The sequence below is a fragment of the Fragaria vesca genome, linkage group LG5 (genome assembly GCF_000184155.1).
Source record: "Fragaria vesca subsp. vesca linkage group LG5, FraVesHawaii_1.0, whole genome shotgun sequence".
Lineage (NCBI taxonomy): Eukaryota > Viridiplantae > Streptophyta > Magnoliopsida > Rosales > Rosaceae > Fragaria > Fragaria vesca.
The window spans coordinates 746,125-765,359 of NC_020495.1; the positions used below are offsets into that span (position 1 = coordinate 746,125).

The window sequence follows — 19,235 nt, forward strand, 5'->3', positions numbered from 1 at the left end:
ATCACTCGGAGATCCACCACAGGTTATTGTGTTTTCCTTGGTCCTTCATTGATTTCATGGAAATCGAAAAGGCAGAAGACAGTTTCACTCTCTTCTGCTGAAGCAGAATATCGGGCCATGACCGGTGCTTGTTGTGAGCTTACATGGCTTCGATATCTACTCCGAGATCTAGGAGTATTTCACCAAGGACCTGCCCTCCTATATTGTGATAATAGAGCAGCACTGCACATAGCAGCAAATCCTGTTTTTCATGAGAGAACTCGTCATATTGAGATGGACTGTCATTATATCAGAGATAAGATTCAAGATGGATCCGTTGTTACAAAGTTTGTAGGTTCAGCTAATCAGTTGGCGGACGTTTTCACTAAAGCCTTGGGAAAGGACCTTTTCACACCTATGGTTCGCAAGTTGGGAGTTAGAGATATCCACTCTCCAACTTGAGGGGGAGTGTTAGGAAAGAAGTTATGTGTATCATGTGTATTTAGGATTGTATCAGAATTATATCCTTAGATATAATCTGCCTTTTGTGTTCCTCTTTAATATAGGGATAGTTTCCTCGTATAGTTGGTTCACTTGTAATACGTTCCTGTATATATCCTTGGTGATTGAATGAATGAAAGTATTCCAGCCAAATATCTTCTTTTTCAAACCCAAAGTTACAAACTTGAATTGGATTTTGGGTAACTGTTCAATATTCTTAGATGGCCAATTCTATATACAAGGAATCCTTGTCATTTGGAGGCCCAGACCATCCTCAGGGTCAAGAAGTTACCCCATTTGAGAGTGGAACCCTGAAGCTTTTGCTGCATGGCTCCCTGGTTATATGGATCAAGGAGGCCAAAAACCTTCCTGATATGGAGAGTTTTCGCAAGCGTGTAGGTCATGCCATTGCCAAGTTGCCAGGGACAAGACGCAAAAACATAATCAGTTCTCCATATGTTACAATTTCTCTATCAAATGCTGTAATTGGGAGAACCTTTGTGATGAGCAACACCGAGAACCCTGTGTGGGAGCAACATTTTGATGTTCCCGTTGCTCATTATGCCTCACAAGTGAATTTTGTTGTGAAACATAGTGATGTTTTCGGCTCTAAGATCATAGGTTTTGTAGGCATCTCAGCTCAGCAAATATACTCTGGCAACAAAGTTGAGGGAACCTTCCCTATCCTTGACATCGCCAGTGGTAAGAGCTGTATGCCTGGAATTGCGTTGAGCTTGTCCTTGTCAATTCAGTATACCTCAATTGAAAAAATGGCCTTTTATAATCGTGGAGTAGGTTTAGATCCTGATCATCAAGGTGTCCCTGGTACTTACTTTCCTCTTAAGAAAGGTGGTAAAGTCACTCTTTATCAAGATGCTCATGTTTCTGATGGTTGTCTTCCCGATTTCAAGCTTGATGGTGGTCTGAAGTACGAGCATGGAAGTTGTTGGCAAGACATGTTTGATGCAATAAGTCATGCCCGCCATTTGATATACATAGCTGGGTGGTCACTGCACCCCAAAGTCAGATTACTTCGGAATAATAATGGTTCATCAGATAGCACGTTAGGTGATCTTCTGAAGACCAAGTCAGATGAAGGTGTTAAAGTTATGCTTCTTATTTGGGACGATCCAACTTCTCTCAGGGGATCTAAGAGGGTAAGGCCTAAGGTGATTAGACATATACTAATATGTTCATGTTCTGTAGAACTTGTTATTGGCTCAATGCAATCTGATATATTACTGTCTCAGGGTCTGTCTTAAGGTCCAACATTTTTGATTTGCACATCTTTAATGAGTTGTTGTACTTTCTTATACTTCATACTTTTGCTGTAATAATTTTTTTCCATAAATTTTCCTTAGAACATTTATCTTTCATACCAGTAATCATATCTGCTCAATCGGTGATACTTACTATTGACTCTGTAATGTTTATGTAGGAAGGGCTCATGCATACCAATGATGAGGACGCTAGGCGTTTCTTCAAGGACTCTTCCGTCCAATTTCTACTCTGCCCTCGATCATCAGTCCAAACCTGGGGGAAAAAGATGGTTGGATAGCATCTCCTTGCTTCAGTTGCATGTTTGTTATCATGTTTAACCTAAATTTTAGAATTGAAATTTGTTTAGTCCATGTGGTTTAAAGTTGAAATATGTTCAGTCCAAGGTTTCATTTTAATCAGAATGGTCTTAAAAGTCATGATTTTCCTTCCAGATGGTCATTCCGTTAATTTTCTCCGTTAAAATACTGACGTGGCTGTTAAAAATTGCAATGTATTTAACGGTCATGTCAGCAGTCTAACTGAGAAAATTGACGAAATGACTATTTAGAAGGAAAATCGTGACTTTAAGGAACATTCAGATTAAAATGAAACCATAAAAACTGAACAAATGTCGACTTCAAACCACAAGACTATACAATATTTTATCCTAAATTTTAACTAGTCATGCTGACAATTTCTGTTGACTTAGCCAACTACATTATTAAAGTTCTAATGAACCTGGAAAGAAAAGATGGAACTGAAATGAAATATAGAATTTCAAAGTACATGACGATAAATGATCCGAAAACAATTTGTTAAGATACGCAGACAATGAATTATATCCTAAATACTACTCTTTTTGACACCTCTCACATTTCTAATTTGTTTACAGGAAGCTGCAATAGTCTATACCCATCATCAGAAAACTGTAATTGTGGACACTGATGCTGGTCAGTCTAAAAGAAAGATCATTGCATTTGTTGGAGGTCTTGACTTGTGTCCGGGACGTTATGATACTCCGGAGCATTCTATATTTAGGACCTTACATACAGTGCACAAGGATGACAATCATAACCCCACTTTCTCGGTAACCATTGCATTAGTTTCTACTTTCTACTATATATCTTGTAGACTTGTAGCGCATAATGCTGTTCTTTATCTGAGAAGTGTACTCTTCTTGGTTATGCAGTCGGATTAGATTAGTCTCATGTATTACTGAACCAAGTAATTTCCAGAAAGTGTTATGATTGGAATTACACTAGAACCTTAGTGTAGATGATTCTTAATGCTAGTGTGTTGTACTAAAATTTATTTGCTGCTCAATGCTGGGCACATCCAACGCTAGAAAATATGCACAAAAACAGAGTTGATAGGAAGCCTATAGTCAGTGGCGCAGCCAGAAAATTTTGTTATCTGGGGCACAAAATAATATCGAAACACAAAAAATATGTATATGTAATTTCTATATAATGGTGACTTTGATGTTTTCCTTCTCACCTAATTGTTTTCTAAACACAAACAGGAGCCTGTTTTTGGTTGTCCAAGGCAACCATGGCATGATTTGCACAGTAAAATTGATGGTCCAGCTGCATATGATATCCTCATCAACTTTGAGCAGCGTTGGGGGATGGCTTCAAAACCACATGGTCTTCATAAACTGAAGGAACGAGGGCTTGAAAAAATGAAATTACGAGGGCGTCATAAATTAGAAAGACGAGGAGATGATAATGATGCATTACTCAATATTGAGAAAATTCCTGAAATTTATGGGAGGAAAGAGGTTCCTCTCGTGAGCAAGGATGATAAAGAAGCATGGGATATTCAGGTAAGTTGGATGTCTCTCGGCTATAGTCCCAAGTTTTTCTTGATTGTAATGCATGGTTAAGTGTTCAAAAAATTTCACAAACTATTGTAGGTATTCCGTTCAATTGATTCCCATTCAGTGAAAGGATTTCCCGAAGATCCCAAAGACGCTGCTAGTATGGTAAGAGAAACTTTGGTTTCATACTTAATTTGTTGTACATTGATATGATTACTCACATACTTTGTAGTACTGATGGATCATCACACCTTTGTCTACTGTAACAGAACCTTGTTTGTGGGAAAAATGTGCTGATAGACATGAGTATACATGCAGCATATGTAAAAGCAATCCGTGCGGCTCAACATTTTATTTACATAGAGAACCAGTACTTTCTTGGATCATCATATAATTGGAAGTCAGACATTAGTGATACAGGTGAGAACTATAACCTTTGCAGTTGCTATTTGGGAAAAGAGGTAGAGGCGGTTCTCTAAGCATGCAATATTTGTTCCCTTTCTTGTTTCCCACTAGTATAGAACAGAACCAACATGGAAAACACTGGAAATAAAATTAAATTTATACTAATGCTATGTGTTTCTTGTAGCGTCGATAATGTAATATTGACCTGATCGATTATCTTTTATAATGAGAAGTTGCTTACAGACTTACAGTTGTTGGTTCCTTCGCTTTGGTTGATGTCTTGATTTGTGATTTCACTTCTGTAACAAAAATACAAATCAGTCTGTATATGCTTGCTTTTGTTGTCTTTGAGATGCCAGTGATGAAACTGTAATGCATCCCTTTATCCAGGTGCAAACAATTTGATACCGATGGAAATCGCTCTGAAAATAGTAAACAAAATCAAAGCAAATGAGAGGTTTTCTGCATATATTGTCATCCCCATGTGGCCGGAAGGTGATCCCAAAAGTATGCCTCTTCAAAGGATTCTTTTATGGCAGGTAATCTACTATTGAAATATGTAATTATAGGATCTAAAGCAATTGTTCTGGCTTTGAGAATCATTGGTGTGCAACTGTGCATTATGTCGTATAAAGCTTTTGGACTCAGTAAGAGTGTAAGACTGTGAATAAGGGTGGACCTTTCCTTTTGGATCTATATTTCTCTATAATTTGTCCTTCTGAAGCATATGTGAGATTCAAATCTATTTCAACTTATCTTAAATAAATCCAAATTCTTTTGTTACTGCAGCATAAAACAATGCAAATGATGTATGAAATGATTTACAAGGCTCTAAAGGAGGTTGGACTTGAAAATAAGTACTGCCCACAAGACTATTTGAATTTCTTTTGCCTCGGAAATCGTGAGAAACCAGGTGGAGAAGACACTTCTGCTTCAAATAATTCAAGTGCAGCAATCACTCCTGAAGTATGTTCCCTTACATTTCTCTTGAGCTTATTAGCTTATTTTGTTGGTCTCTGTTGCCCAGAAGCTGTGTTTTCTTTCATACTTAAATGGTTAATTTCTTTCGTAACCTGCTAGGTACTCACTCAGAATAGTAGGCGATTCATGATATATGTCCATTCTAAAGGAATGATAGTGGATGATGAATATGTTATAGTGGGATCTGCAAATATCAACCAGCGATCCATGGAAGGTCTCCGAGATACTGAAATAGCAATAGGCGCTTATCAGCCTCATCATACGTGGTCTAGAAAACTCTCAAGTCCACGCGGAAAGGTAAGCCTAGCAAGTCGAAACTTTATTTCTCTATGTACATTGCTAGAGGTTGCAAGTGCACTTTGTTTGGTAGGCAAAGTATTCCTGATACTATTAGGAAAAAAGGCTGAGAGAAAATTGGAGACTAATATACAATTCGTGAAGAACTTTAACCGGTTAATATTAGGTTGTCTGAGCATTTAGATGGGAAATTAATCCTAGATGGCGTTCAACAGCAGCTAGCAATGTCATTTTGAATGCAAAGTAATGTAGAAATTGGCTATAACGTGTATCATTGTATGGTTGCAGATATATGGATACAGAATGTCACTGTGGGCAGAGCATTTGGGACTTGTTGAAGAATGTTTCGATCGGCCAGAGAGTCTTGAATGTGTTCAAAGGGTAAGGTCCTTGGGTGACCAGAACTGGAGTCAATATGCGGCCGAGGAAGTCACAGAAATGAAGGGTCACCTCCTCAAGTATCCGGTTGAAGTTGGTCCAACCGGCACGGTGGGGTCTCTTCCGAAGTGTGACACATTTCCGGACATCGGTGGCAAAATATTGGGGAGTCTCGGCGACCTGAAACTGAAGAGTCTGAGTATCAGTAGTAGCGGGAGGTCAATATCACTTCGAGGCGCCATCATCACCACCTGATCCAATTGACCAATTGAGGCATTGGAATTGTCATTGGCAGAATTGATGCTTTCTATTTTGAAAAGCTTATATGATAACTTCTTTCTTCATTGTTTTGGTCGAATAGAACATTTCAACTTACCTCCTTCAAATTGTATTTTGAGACCCAAACCCTATAGACCCCATATGAAGTTGTTTACTTTTTTGAACGAGTAAAAAGTTATGTAATGATCATTGCATTGAGTTTGTTCATGTTGAGCCAGAGAAGTGAAATTGGACAAAGGAGAAGTTAGAACTTAGAACTGTTCTTTGCAAACAGAGACCAAGCAGATCGAGTATGTTTCTTGGCACCAAAAGCTTGGCCAGAGATGGGTTCCGACGGCCAAGGAGCCACCGGCTAAGGCCAGGTCGCCGAGGAAGAGCTAGCATGGAGGCCATCATGGTCAAGAACTGAAAAAAGAGACACGCAAGGAGGGTCGAACTTTTTCTTTAAGGTGGGACCCCCCAGCTCGCGTAGGCAACTAAAGCCCAGACCGCCTAGACACACGGGCTCCCGCCTAACCCATTAAAAGCCCAGTTTGTTTATGTTTCGTCCCGCCTAACCCATTATACTGATAACCACGCGCTCAGGTCTTCGTCTTCCTCTTGCTCATTAGGAACAGAAGACTTGGTTCATTCTGGGGTTTCCATTCGTCGATCAATAGGAGATTATAGATATAAACAACTTGCCTAGTTGTACCTCCTTCTTGCATACTTTGCATTTCAACTACTCCCACTTGTTTTGTGTCTGTTAATTTAACAATGCTGCTTCTGGGTCTTCGTCTTCGTGTTCCATTGCTAGTCCACTCTGACAGCTCAAGTGTTGTTCTTTGGATTCCTTTCATTATATTAATGGTCTCAAGTTTAGCATCTTTTGCATTTTCAACACCCATTACATGTTTGTTGCCTAGCATTTCAGTTTTGGCCAACTCTCTCTGGTTTTCCAGAACTCCACCATATCTATGTACCACCCATTTGAGTGATTTGACAGCTTTACTTGCTTCAGTGTTGAGCAACAGGAAATTTTGGGGTCTATGTGAACTGGGTTTTTGCACATACCCTGAAAGTTTGGGCCTTTATTGGATTTCGGGTTAGTGTTGAAATTGAATTTCATTGAGATTTGTTTGCAAGTATACACATATATAGAAGATCTACTCCTGTTTACATGCTACCATTAAGCTAATATTGAATCTACAGGTACTGCAGATATGAATTGATATGCATTTATAGCACTGAATCAAAACAGCCTATGAATACTTTAAAACAGGAGAATCATATTGAGGCTGTCTAACAGTTAATAGTCTGGTATCTAGAGTTTGGTTCTTAGTTCAACTTCTTTGAAGAGGTGAGAGGTATTCTTTGGTGGCCAATCTGGGTTATAAGGAATCGCTGTCATTTGGAGGCTCAGGCCATGCGCAGGGGCAACAAGTTGTGCCATTTGAGAGTGGCGCATTGAAGCTTTTGCTACATGGGTACCTAGTTATATGTGTCAATGAGGCCAAGAACCTTCCTGCTAGATTAGCGAGCGGTTGGTTTCTTCTCATTTTTTCTCGCTTAATCGAGTTAGAGATTTATACTCTTTGTTGTTAGTAGTTTTTCCGTTCTTGTGTTTACGGGTGTTGTAATTAGACTTGTCCCGTAATTAATGAATTATTTATTTTTCTCTAAAAAGACCCGTGCCTATTGCTTTGCCTTCTTCTCGTCGCATCAACTGAAATTAATCTATTCCTACAAACCCACCAACCTGCGACTTTTCCTTCCCATCTCAATCCACCCACGTTAATAAAATCGAACAACAAAACTCTTGCCTACTATAGATGACGACTGTTGGTCTGCTTCAATCAAACCAAGATTATTAATTAATTTGCGTAGTTGCTTATCATTTGCAGATTTTACATTGTTTTAAACAAGTCCACAGCATGCCCTTTAGAAAAGAAAAAAAAAATCATAATTTTTATCACTGAAAATGATTGATGTTGGCCTTCTTCTTCGTCATGGTCAACTACGAGAAATAGAGTGTTTTTTTCTCTTGTGTCCAATTAGTTCATGCTCAAACCCATCATTTCAGATTTGTCCAATTCTCTCTGTTACTTACAATTCTTTCAAGAGGTGAGCTGAGAAGTATTGTTATAGGGATGGCCAATCGTTTGTACAATGACTCCTTGTCATTTGGAGGCCCAGACCAGCCTCAGGGTCAAGAAGTTATTCCATTTCAGAGTGAAACACCGGTTTTGCTACATGGCTCCCTAACCATACAGGTCAAGGAGGCCAAATACCTTCCTGACAAGCTGAGTTTTCGCAAGTATGTGGCCTGTGCCATTGCCATGTTGCCAGGGATGAGACGCCAAAATATAATCAGCTCTCCATATGTTACGATTTCAATATCAGATGCTGTAATTGGGAGGACCTTTGTGACGAGTGATACCGAGAATCCTGTGTGGGAGCAGCATTTTGATGTTGCTGTGGCTCATTATGCTTCACAAGTGAATTTTGTTGTGAAACACAGTGATGTTTTCGGCTCTAGGACCATAGGTGTTGTAGGCATCTCAGCTCAACAATTATTCTCTGACATCAAAGTTGAGGGAGCCTTCCCTATCCTTGAAGCCACCAGTGGTAAAAGCTGTACGCCTGGAGCTGTGTTGAGCTTATCAATGCAGTACACCTCGATTGAAAATCTGGCCTTTCATAACCGTGGAGTAGGTTCCGATCCTGATCATCAAGGGGTCCCTGGTACTTACTTTCCTCTTAGGAAAGGCGGTAAGGTTACTCTTTATCAAGATGCTCATGTTCCTGATCGTTGCCTTCCCAATTTTGAGCTTGATAATGGTCTTGAGTATAAGCATGGAAATTGTTGGCAAGACATATATGATGCAATACGTGATGCCCGCCATTTGATATACATAGCTGGGTGGTCACTGTACCCCAAAGTTAGATTGCTTCGGAATATTGATGGTTCTTTAGATACCACATTAGGTGATCTTCTCAAGACCAAGTCACAGGAACCAGGAGTGAAAGTTGTGCTTCTTGTGTGGGATGATCCGACTTCTAATAGATTCAAAAAGGTAAGGCGGGCCTAAGGCCTAAGGTGATTGTACGTATACAAATACGATCATATTCTGTAGTACGTGTATCATAATTTTGGTTAAATGATGCATCTACTGATCAACTTATTATTAGCTCAATGTTGAAGTTCTTGAAAATGCCTATGCACATCAGATACTCATCGACTCTGTAATGTGTACATAGGAAGGGGTCATGCATACCGGTGATCAGGACGCTCGACGTTTCTTTAAGGATTCTTCAGTCCAATTTCTACTTTGCCCTCGATCATCAATCCAAAGCTTGGGGAAAAACATGGTTGGATAGCATATCCTTTCTTCATTTGCTTGTTTGTGATCTCGTTTTTCTTAATATTTATCATAGTCATGCTGAAAATTTCTATTTACTTACCCAACTGAATTATGGAAGTATATTAATGAACCTGGTGTTAGTGGTGTATATGGGAAAAGAGAAGTAAATGAAATGAATGTCCAAAGTTCATGACGAATTTTGATCCAAAAACAGTTTGTCAAGATATGCATACAGTTCTCATACAATTGTGCAGTGAACAATATTCTGAATAGTTCTAATCTGTTTATAGGAAGCTAGATTAATCTACACCCATCATCAGAAAACTGTGATTGTGGATGCTGATGCTGGTGATTCTAAGAGAAAGATCATTGCATTTGTTGGAGGTCTTGATTTGTATCTGGGACGTTATGATACTCCAGAGCATCCTATCTGCCGGACATTACAGACAGTGCACAAGGATGACTATCATAACCCTACTTTCTCGGTAACCATTGTATTCATTTTCTTATGCTGTTGTACATATATGTGCTGTTCTTTATCTGGGAGGTGTACTCTTATTGGTTAATTAGGCAGTCTAATTAGACAGGGCAACCTTACGAAATATAATCATGTAAACTTGTTTTCATTCTCACCTTTTAACCGGCTTATTTCTATATTTATACAGAAACGCGTTGTTGATTGTCCAAGGGAGCCATGGCATGATTTGCACAGTAAAATTGAAGGTCCCGCTGCTTATGACATCCTCACCAATTTTGAGCAGCGTTGGGGGAAGACTCCAAAGCCAGGAAGACGAGGAGATGATGATGCATTACTCAAGATTGAGAAAATTCCTGAAATTATTGGGATGGCAGAGGTTTCTTGCTTGAGTGAGGATGATATAGAAGCTTGGGATGTTCAGGTATGTTTGAAGTCATTCAGCCATTGTCCCATGTTTGTTCTTGATTTTATATGCATTGCAACTGGCATAAGGTAAGGAAAGTAACGTACACTAAAAGCATCAACTTTAACACAATTGTAGGTTTTCCGTTCAATTGATTCAAGTTCTGTGAAAGGATTTCCAGAAGATCAAAAAGATGCTAAAAGAATGGTAAGAAGTTGGCCGGTCTTTAACTCTGCAGTTTGCATTTTGATAAATGATCTCACGTACTTTATACACTTGTCACCGTATCTATGACAGAACCTGGTTTGCGGAAAAAATGTGCTGATAGACATGAGTATACAGGCAGCTTATGTGAAAGCAATCCGTGCGGCTCAACATTTTATTTACATAGAGAACCAGTACTTTCTTGGATCATCATATAATTGGGACGAGTACTATAAAAAAGGTGAGAACTCTGCAATGAAACTATTGAATCTTTGTTTTATATGTTTCACTAGGTGGTTTACCCGCACTTTGCTGCCCCCGCTCGCGTTATTCCCGAACAGGAGGTAAAACTGTAATTTAGAGGATAATGACAATATTGTAATTATGACGTGAGGGTAAAATCATCATTTTTAAAAAACGGGGGTAAAAGTGTAATTCAGAGAGTGATGACAAGACTGTAATTATGACGTAAGTGAGGGTAAAATCGTCATTGCCAAAAACAGAGGGCAAAAATATAATTTAGAGAATGATGACATGACTGTAATCATAATGAAAATAAGGACAGAATTGTCATTTTCATAGGGGGTTTATGAACAATATAATGGCTGTACGCATATTAGTATATAGTAAATATAAATAATGTTCACTTATCTGGTAATTATAAACTATACTTGCTTTGATAGTTCTAGAGATATCATCAATACAGTCCGGATCAGAGGAGCACAGTCCTTAAAGTGCGGACGTCCCTTCGTTCGCCACCGTACGGCACCGGCGAGGACACGCCTCCACTCTAGCAGACTCCAGCAGTGTCCCCGACCACTTTCCCTCCTCGGTGAGTTCGCTAAATTCCACTTTTTTCGGCGAGATCGATTTTGTATGAAGTTTTTGGTGATCTCGTCGGAAAAATGGAATTTGGCGGACTCGTCTGAGAGGGAAAGTGTTCAAGGACGCCACTGAATTCCGTTGGGGTAGAGACGCGCCCTCGTCGGCGCCGTACGGTGACGAATAGAGGGACATCCGCACTTTAAGGACTGTGTAGACGTCCTCTTTAGAACGCCTCACATCATTAATACTCATGCCTTTATCTGCAGGTGTAAACAATTTGATACCGATGGAAATTGCTCTGAAGATAGTAAATAAAATCAAAGCAGAAGAGAGGTTTTCTGTGTATATTGTTATCCCCATGTGGCCAGAAGGTGATCCTACAAGTGTTCCTGTACAACGAATTCTCCTTTGGCAGGTAACTAGTTACAAACTAACAATCACATATGTCCCCTTTATTTTCTAGCTATTTGTATTGATTGTTATTCAGTTTGATTGTTATCAAACACAATATAAGCTATTTGGGGTGCATATGTTCACCTGGTGTTATTCATTATTTCATTTGTTACTGCAGCATAAAACAATGCAAATGATGTATGGAATGATTTACAAGGCTCTACTGGAGGCTGGACTTCACAATAGATATTGTCCACAAGACTATTTGAATTTCTTTTGCCTCGGTAATCGTGAGAAACCAAGTGGTGAAGAAAGTTCTACTGCAAAAAAAATAAATGAAGCAGACAAAAAAGAACCAAACACTCCTCAAGTAAGTCCCTCGTACTTATCTCAAGTCTCCAGTAGATATCTTATTTTCTCTCATCTAGAATCCCATATACTAAAAAAAAATATTGTGCTGGTTTTGGTAACCCAGGCACTCACTCGGAAGAACCGGCGCTTTATGATTTATGTTCATTCTAAAGGAATGATAGTGGACGATGAATATGTCATAATTGGATCTGCAAATATCAATCAGCGATCCATGGAAGGTACCCGAGATACTGAAATAGCAATGGGAGCATATCAGCCTCATCATACTTGGGCAAGAAAACCCTCACGTCCACGGGGAAAGGTAAATCGATCAAATGATATACCCTTGAGAAGAATTTTAACCAATATAATCCTTTAGAGGCTTAGAGCATTCACTTTCTCTCAAAATCAATTTGAATTTGCTTGAAATGTCTTGCAGGTATATGGATATAGAATGTCACTGTGGCAAGAGCACATAGGACTTGTTGAAGAATGTTTCAACCAGCCAGAGAGTCTTGACTGTGTCCGAATGGTAAGGGATCTGAGTGAGCAGAACTGGAGCCAATACGTAGCTGATGAAGTGATAGACATGAGCGGTCGTCACCTCCTGAGATATCCTATAGAAGTTGATCAATTCGGAAATGTGATGCCTCTTTCGGGGTGTAAAGACTTTCCAGACGTCAATGGAGGCATATTGGGGAGTCTCGGCGACATAAGGAACAGTCTAGGGATCAAAAGGGTTGTGCCGTGGGAATTATCATTCCCATGGATGGGAGAAAATGTCACCACCTGCTCTATCATGTGATTTTGTTCACTTCATTTAACTTTATTAATATATTTGACCTCTTATCATTCTGGGGTTTCCATTCGTCGATCAAAAGGAGAATATAGATATAAGCAACTTGCCTAGTTGTACCTTCTTTTCGCATACTTTACATTTCAACTACTCCCACTTGTTTTGTGTCTGTTAATTTAACAATACTGCTTCTGGGTCTTCGTCTTCGTGTTCCATTGCTACTCCACTCTGACAGCTCAAGTGTTGTTCTTTGGATTCCTTTCATTAATGGTCTCAAGGTTAGCATCTTTTGCGTTTTCAACACCCATTACATGTTTGGTGCCTATCATTTCAGTTTTGGCCAACTCTCTGGTTTTCCAGAACTCCACCATATCTGTGTACCACCCATTTGACAGCTTTACTTGCTTCAGTGTTGAGCAACAGGAAATTTTGGGGTCTATGTGAACTGGGTTTTTGCACATACCCTGAAAGTTTGGGCCTTTATTGGATTTCGGGTTAGTGTTGAAACTGAATTTCATTGAGATTTGTTTGCAAGTATACACATATATAGAATATCTACTTCTGTTTACATGCTACCATTAAGCTAATATTGAATCTACAGTTACTGCAGATATAAATTGATATGCATTTAAAGCACTGAATCAAAACAGCCTATGAATACTTTAAGACAGGAGAATCAGATTGAGGCTGTCTAACAGTTAGTAGTCTGGTATCTAGAGTTTTGTTCTTAGTTCAACTTCTTTGAAGAGGTGAGAGGTATACTCTGATGGCCAATCTGGGTTATAAGGAATCGCTGTCATTTGGAGGCTCAGGCCATGCGCAGGGGCAACAAGTTGTGCCATTTGAGAGTGGCGCATTGAAGCTTTTGCTACATGGGTCCCTGGTTATATGTGTCAATGAGGCCAAGAACCTTCCTAACATGGATGCGTTTCACAAGACTCTAGCAAATATTGTTGCCAGATTGCCTGGGACAGGCAGCAACAAGATCACTAGTGATCCGTATGTGACGGTTTCAGTTGCAGGTGCTGTGGTTGGGAGGACCTTTGTGATTAGTAATAGTGAGAATCCTGTTTGGGAGCAGCATTTTGATGTTCTGGTTGCGCATTATGCTTCACAGGTGCGTTTTGTTGTGAAAGATAGTGATGTGGGTTCACAGCTCATAGGTGTTGTGGCAATCCCAGTTGAGCAGATATATTCCGGCATGAAAGTTGAGGGGACTTATCCGATTCTTGGTTCCAATGGGAAGCCTTGTAAGCCTGGAGCTGCTTTGAGTTTGTCGATTCAGTATATCCCTATTGAGAAATTGACCTTTCATAATAATGGGGTAGGTTTGGATCCTGATCACCAAGGGGTTCCTGGCACTTACTTTCCTGTTAGGAGAGGCGGTAAGGTTACTTTATATCAAGATGCTCATGTGCCTGATGGTTGCCTTCCGAGTATCAAGCTTGACGACAATGTTGAGTATGAGCATGGGAGTTGTTGGCAAGACATATTTGATGCAATAAGTCAGGCTCGTCATTTGATATACATTGTGGGATGGTCAGTGTACCACAAAGTTAGGTTGCTCCGGGATGGTAGAACAGATTGCATGTTAGGTGATCTTCTTAAGATCAAGTCGCAGGAAGGTGTGAGAGTGCTGCTTCTTGTTTGGGAGGATCCAACTTCTACCAGCATTATGGGATATAAAACGGTAAGCCCTTAGAAGATATAATATATTTCCTTGTGTGATTTTCCTGCACTGTAACATACTTTTGGTTCAAGTGTCAATGTTATATTATCTTTTCACAGATATGGTTGCTCTGATTTCTGTGCTTTTGTTGAACAATTAAGTTATATTTGGCCTGATGTTGGGCTCTCAAAACGCCTTTGCATATCTGATATATCCCTTTCTTAGAATGTAATGATGATGATCAATACTTTTAGCCATGGGAAAGCATTCCTGTAGGTTTTCAAATGCCATATATTCCATGCTTTCTTGTTGGCTTTGTTTTTGGCAAACATGATAAAGGTGAAGCAGTTGGCTAATTTTTGATAATGTCATAGCAGAAGCGACCCAAAGTGAAGTGCATACAAATTTGATTTTATTTTCCAGCCTATATTCATTCTCTGTCATTCATACTGATCATTTTTATCCTCTATGCACAAAAGCTTATGCTTCATTTGCCTGATCCTGTGTTTTACTTAAATTAATACTCTAGAAGACTAATATTTTGTTTCTCCATTGGCTATTCATTTATCATTTCATATTTCACTAGATGTTGATACTGCGTAATATGTAGGATGGAATCATGCAAACCAAAGTTGAGGAAACTCGCCGTTTCTTCAAGCATTCTTTAGTCCAAGTGCTACTTTGCCCTCGATCAGCTGGAAAGGGTAGCTGGGTCAAGAAACAGGTTTGACAAATTGTTCTTGTTTGTTTGTACCTTTTAGCTTGACGTGGTTGAAATGTCATTTACTTATCTAACTACAATACTAGAAAATTAAAGAAATTCAAATCAACACAGGAGAATCTTGATGGTCTTGATCTGTTCCAGGCATAAAAGTTACTCTTAAATTTGGAGGACTAGGAAGAGTTTTCCCTTTGAGGTCTCTTGACATGTTGATAGTATTATTCAGAATATCAACATTTCATATGGCAGAATTAACCTTATTTTATTGATGTGAAATGATATATGCCACCGTGCATTTTGTTTTCATGCTAAAATCTGCTTACAAGTTTTTCTTTTTCACTGGTCCCAGAATTCTGATCTGTTCTTTGAAACTATAGGCACATACACAAATCTTTGATTTATGTTTGCATGTGCTGTGTACTCCAGGAGAGACTCAGCGGTTGCATATAGTTTCTTTGTCTGTATAGTGTATACTTATATAATTTCTGAATAATTCTTGCTTCGCATCTCTTGGTTTTGTATTTGGTTACAGGAAGTAGGAACAATCTATACCCACCATCAGAAAACAGTGATTGTTGATGCTGATGCAGGTCAGTTTAGAAGAAAGATAATTGCATTTGTTGGGGGTCTGGATCTGTGCCTGGGACGCTACGATACTCCAGAGCATCCTATATTTAGGACTTTACAGACAGTCCACATGGATGATAATCATAACCCTACTTTTTCGGTAAGCATCTTATATATTTCTGCTTTGTTGTAGGATGCTCTTGTTTAAGCCATCTTATGTGATAAGACTCATTTGTTACTGGCCAGGAATGGTGGCTAGAAAATGTTATTTGTTGAACATAAAGCAACTAAGCATGTACCTGGTTTAAATGCTAACCTTAACTTGTAATTGATTGACTTGGCTATTCACAAATGAGGACATGATCAGATATATTCACAAAAATGGATGATAATAGCTCTAGGATTTAGGGGGTTACACCGACCATTGGCGAATCTTTCTTAAATATATCTCATAGTTTTGTGATTCTACAGATCTACTTTAGTTTTGATATTGGTTTCGTAGCTGATAACAAAGATTGGGATAACCTTGATGATTAGATCTCCATTATGATTATCTATATTGTTTTCGTGTTTGACCTTTTAGCCCGTTTGCTTTTTAACACAAACAGGACCGTGTTGTTGGTTGTCCAAGGCAGCCATGGCATGATTTGCACAGTAAAATTGAAGGTCCAGCAGCATACGATATCCTCGCCAATTTTCAGGAGCGTTGGTTAAAAGCTTCAAACCCACGTGGGATTCAGAATCTAAAAGCACATGAAGATGCATTACTCAAGATTGAGAGGATCCCTGAAATTATGGGGATGGCAGATCTTCCTCAACCGAGTGAGGATGATCTAGAAGCTTGGGACGCTCAGGTATACTGGATGACAATCAGCTATTTCGGAGTTGTTTAATGAGTATTATATGTATGGTAAAGTGTTGACTGTTTCTGAACAATTGAAGGTTTTTCGTTCAATTGATTCCACTTCTGTGAGAGGATTTCCAGAAAACCCAAAAGATGCTTCGAGCATGGTAAGAGAAACTTTAGTTCTTAACTAATGTGCACTATGCTCTAATTTCAAATTTATATCATTGATGGTTTATGTCTCCCTACGTGCAACAGAACCTGGTGTGTGGGAAAAATGTTTTGATAGACATGAGTATACATGCCGCATATGTCAAAGCAATCCGCACTGCTCAACATTTCATTTACATAGAAAACCAGTACTTCCTTGGATCATCATATAATTGGACCTTGTACAATGATTTAGGTGAGAACTCTTAACGTTAGTAGCAGGGGACTGACAAAGGAAATAAAAGTGGTGGAAACATGTCAGTATTCCTGATGTAGGAACACACAGTATACTTTCCTTATTTTCCAGTCTTGTAGTTGCGTTATATGCTGAATGTGATTGAATCTCCCAGACTGACAGGACCTTTTAACGTTCTGGGAACTAAATTATACTGAGGCCCTAGTAGTGTAGCTTCCACCCACCTCCAAAATGTGAATCTCTTTAATTTTTTAAGAAGAGATCAATAACAAATCCTTGATGACAAGAAGATAGTCTGCGAATGTCATTTGCATTATTTGTTAGATCCTATCTTATCGTCTTTCCAACTGATTTATCGTCATACTGATAATGGTGATAATGCCTTTATGTGCAGGTGCAAACAATTTAATACCAATGGAAATTGCTCTCAAAATTGTGAATAAAATTAAAGCAAATGAGAGGTTTGCTGTGTATATTGTTATCCCCATGTGGCCGGAAGGTGTTCCTACTAGCACTCCTATTCAACGAATTCTCTTTTGGCAGGTAATCTAGTTACCATAAAATAATGCAGGTTGTAGATTTTAATGAACTATTGTTCAATTGAGACTTTTCAGAATTCAAAATGTTAAACACAGATTATTAATCCCTACCCTAGAAATAGCAAGAGATGTACACTGTTCATATTAATCAGAAATACAAGATGTAGTCCAAAGCTCTCTGCTGCGTTTTACATTTTCTGCTTTGCATCTTTCAATTTCAATAAGCCTTGATTCCTATCAATTAAAATTTTTGAGAATGAATACTGTACAAATGAAGCTCTTGGTGTCCTAGTAAAGTATCTGCTGATTCCAAACTTAATTCAACTTATCTTTAAAAATATCCACTTTTGGTTTCTGACATGTTGGAATGATTACTGTTCAGACGTAGTGCTGTCAAACAGAATTCATGAGCCTATTGCTGCTTGTTTTTCACCTGTTGTCTTGCTTTGTTACTGCAGCATAAAACAATGCAAATGATGTATGAAATGATTTACAAGGCTCTACTGGAGGCTGGACTTCACAATAGATATTGTCCCCAAGACTATTTGAATTTCTTTTGCCTCGGTAATCGTGAGAAACCAAGTGGTGAAGAAAGTTCTTCTGCAAAAAAATTAAATGAAGCAAACAAAAAAGAAGCAAACACTCCTCAAGTAAGTCCCTCATACTTATCTCAAGTCTCCAGTAGATATCTTGTATTCTCTCATCTAGAATCCCATATACTAAAAAAAAAATTGTGCTGGTTTTGGTAACCCAGGCACTCACTCGGAAGAACCGGCGCTTTATGATTTATGTTCATTCAAAAGGAATGATAGTGGACGATGAATATGTCATAATTGGATCTGCAAATATCAATCAGCGATCCATGGAAGGTACCCGAGATACTGAAATAGCAATGGGGGCTTATCAGCCTCATCATACTTGGGCAAGAAAACTCTCAAGTCCACATGGAAAGGTAACATGTGAAAACTGTGTGTGTGTGTCTTTGAAGCCGATAGAACTCATAGAAGTATCTTGCACATGATGAAATGATAATTCATTCTTAGAACTCCAACCAATATAGACTGTTAGACGCCAGAGCATACAATTTTATGGATTGTGTACGAAAGTTAATTGGTAACCCATGTGTGATTGCAGGTATATGGATATAGAATGTCACTGTGGGCAGAGCATATAGGACTTGTTGAAAAATGTTTCAAGCAGCCAGAGAGTCTTGAATGTGTCCAAAGAGTAAGGACTTTGAGTGAGCAGAACTGGAGTCAATACATAGCCGATGAAGTCACAGACATGAAGGGTCACCTCCTGAAATATCCGGTTGAAGTTAGTCCAACCGGCAAGGTGGAGCCTCTTCCGGGATGCGCAGCATTTCCAGATGTTGGCGGCTACATATTGGGGAGTTCTGACGTTCAGTTTACAGAGTTGACAGGAGATTTTGAAACAACAGGAGATGTTCGGTCCATGGCTTGTAAGTTATTATCAGCTCTGTCTCTCTGTTTGGTGATTTGTTGGAGGTATCTCCAGCTAGAATCTTTTTCTAGAATTATTATTACTACACTTTCCAACAGGAAGCCTAAACTCTCATAACTATGTAGGAGTAAAATGTCACAAGTAACACTTATGACTTCTAAGTTCGATGACACTTCACTTGTTAGCGTCATTTAAATCACTATACATTTTGGTTGTTTCCAGCACTGTGAATACATTTGTTGGTTGCTTGACTGTTATTGAGAATCCGTTTAGATTTTGTTGTATTTCAGTGTCCTGACCACCACCCTAAAATCATCCACATCTCTTACCAG

General features: G+C 39.0%; 3 protein-coding genes across 3 annotated transcripts; all 3 read left to right on the plus strand.

Moving 5' to 3' along the window:
* The first annotated feature begins 701 nt into the window (after window positions 1–701).
* On the plus strand, window positions 702–5,875 carry LOC101293688 (phospholipase D beta 1-like). Its single transcript, XM_004300694.1, has 10 exons — window positions 702–1,637; window positions 1,919–2,029; window positions 2,633–2,827; window positions 3,263–3,565; window positions 3,656–3,724; window positions 3,829–3,979; window positions 4,355–4,503; window positions 4,754–4,930; window positions 5,045–5,242; window positions 5,531–5,875. Exons 1-10 carry the CDS (start codon window positions 702–704, stop codon window positions 5,873–5,875), a joined length of 2,634 nt encoding a protein of 877 aa, XP_004300742.1.
* Window positions 5,876–6,655: 780 nt separating this feature from the next.
* On the plus strand, window positions 6,656–12,702 carry LOC101293980 (phospholipase D beta 1-like). The gene is made up of 12 exons (XM_004300695.1): window positions 6,656–6,791; window positions 7,239–7,381; window positions 8,152–8,955; window positions 9,140–9,250; window positions 9,534–9,728; window positions 9,909–10,142; window positions 10,263–10,331; window positions 10,422–10,569; window positions 11,420–11,568; window positions 11,725–11,916; window positions 12,022–12,219; window positions 12,337–12,702. The coding sequence occupies exons 1-12, from the start codon at window positions 6,656–6,658 to the stop codon at window positions 12,700–12,702; spliced, it is 2,745 nt and encodes a 914-aa protein (XP_004300743.1).
* Window positions 12,703–12,857: 155 nt separating this feature from the next.
* Window positions 12,858–19,092, plus strand: LOC101313411 (phospholipase D beta 1-like). Its single transcript, XM_004298690.1, has 12 exons — window positions 12,858–12,971; window positions 13,104–13,187; window positions 13,295–14,383; window positions 14,973–15,086; window positions 15,616–15,810; window positions 16,259–16,504; window positions 16,593–16,661; window positions 16,753–16,900; window positions 17,295–17,443; window positions 17,898–18,089; window positions 18,194–18,391; window positions 18,574–19,092. The coding sequence occupies exons 3-12, from the start codon at window positions 13,460–13,462 to the stop codon at window positions 19,018–19,020; spliced, it is 2,682 nt and encodes an 893-aa protein (XP_004298738.1). The 5' UTR covers window positions 12,858–12,971; window positions 13,104–13,187; window positions 13,295–13,459; the 3' UTR covers window positions 19,021–19,092.
* Window positions 19,093–19,235: the final 143 nt, after the last annotated feature.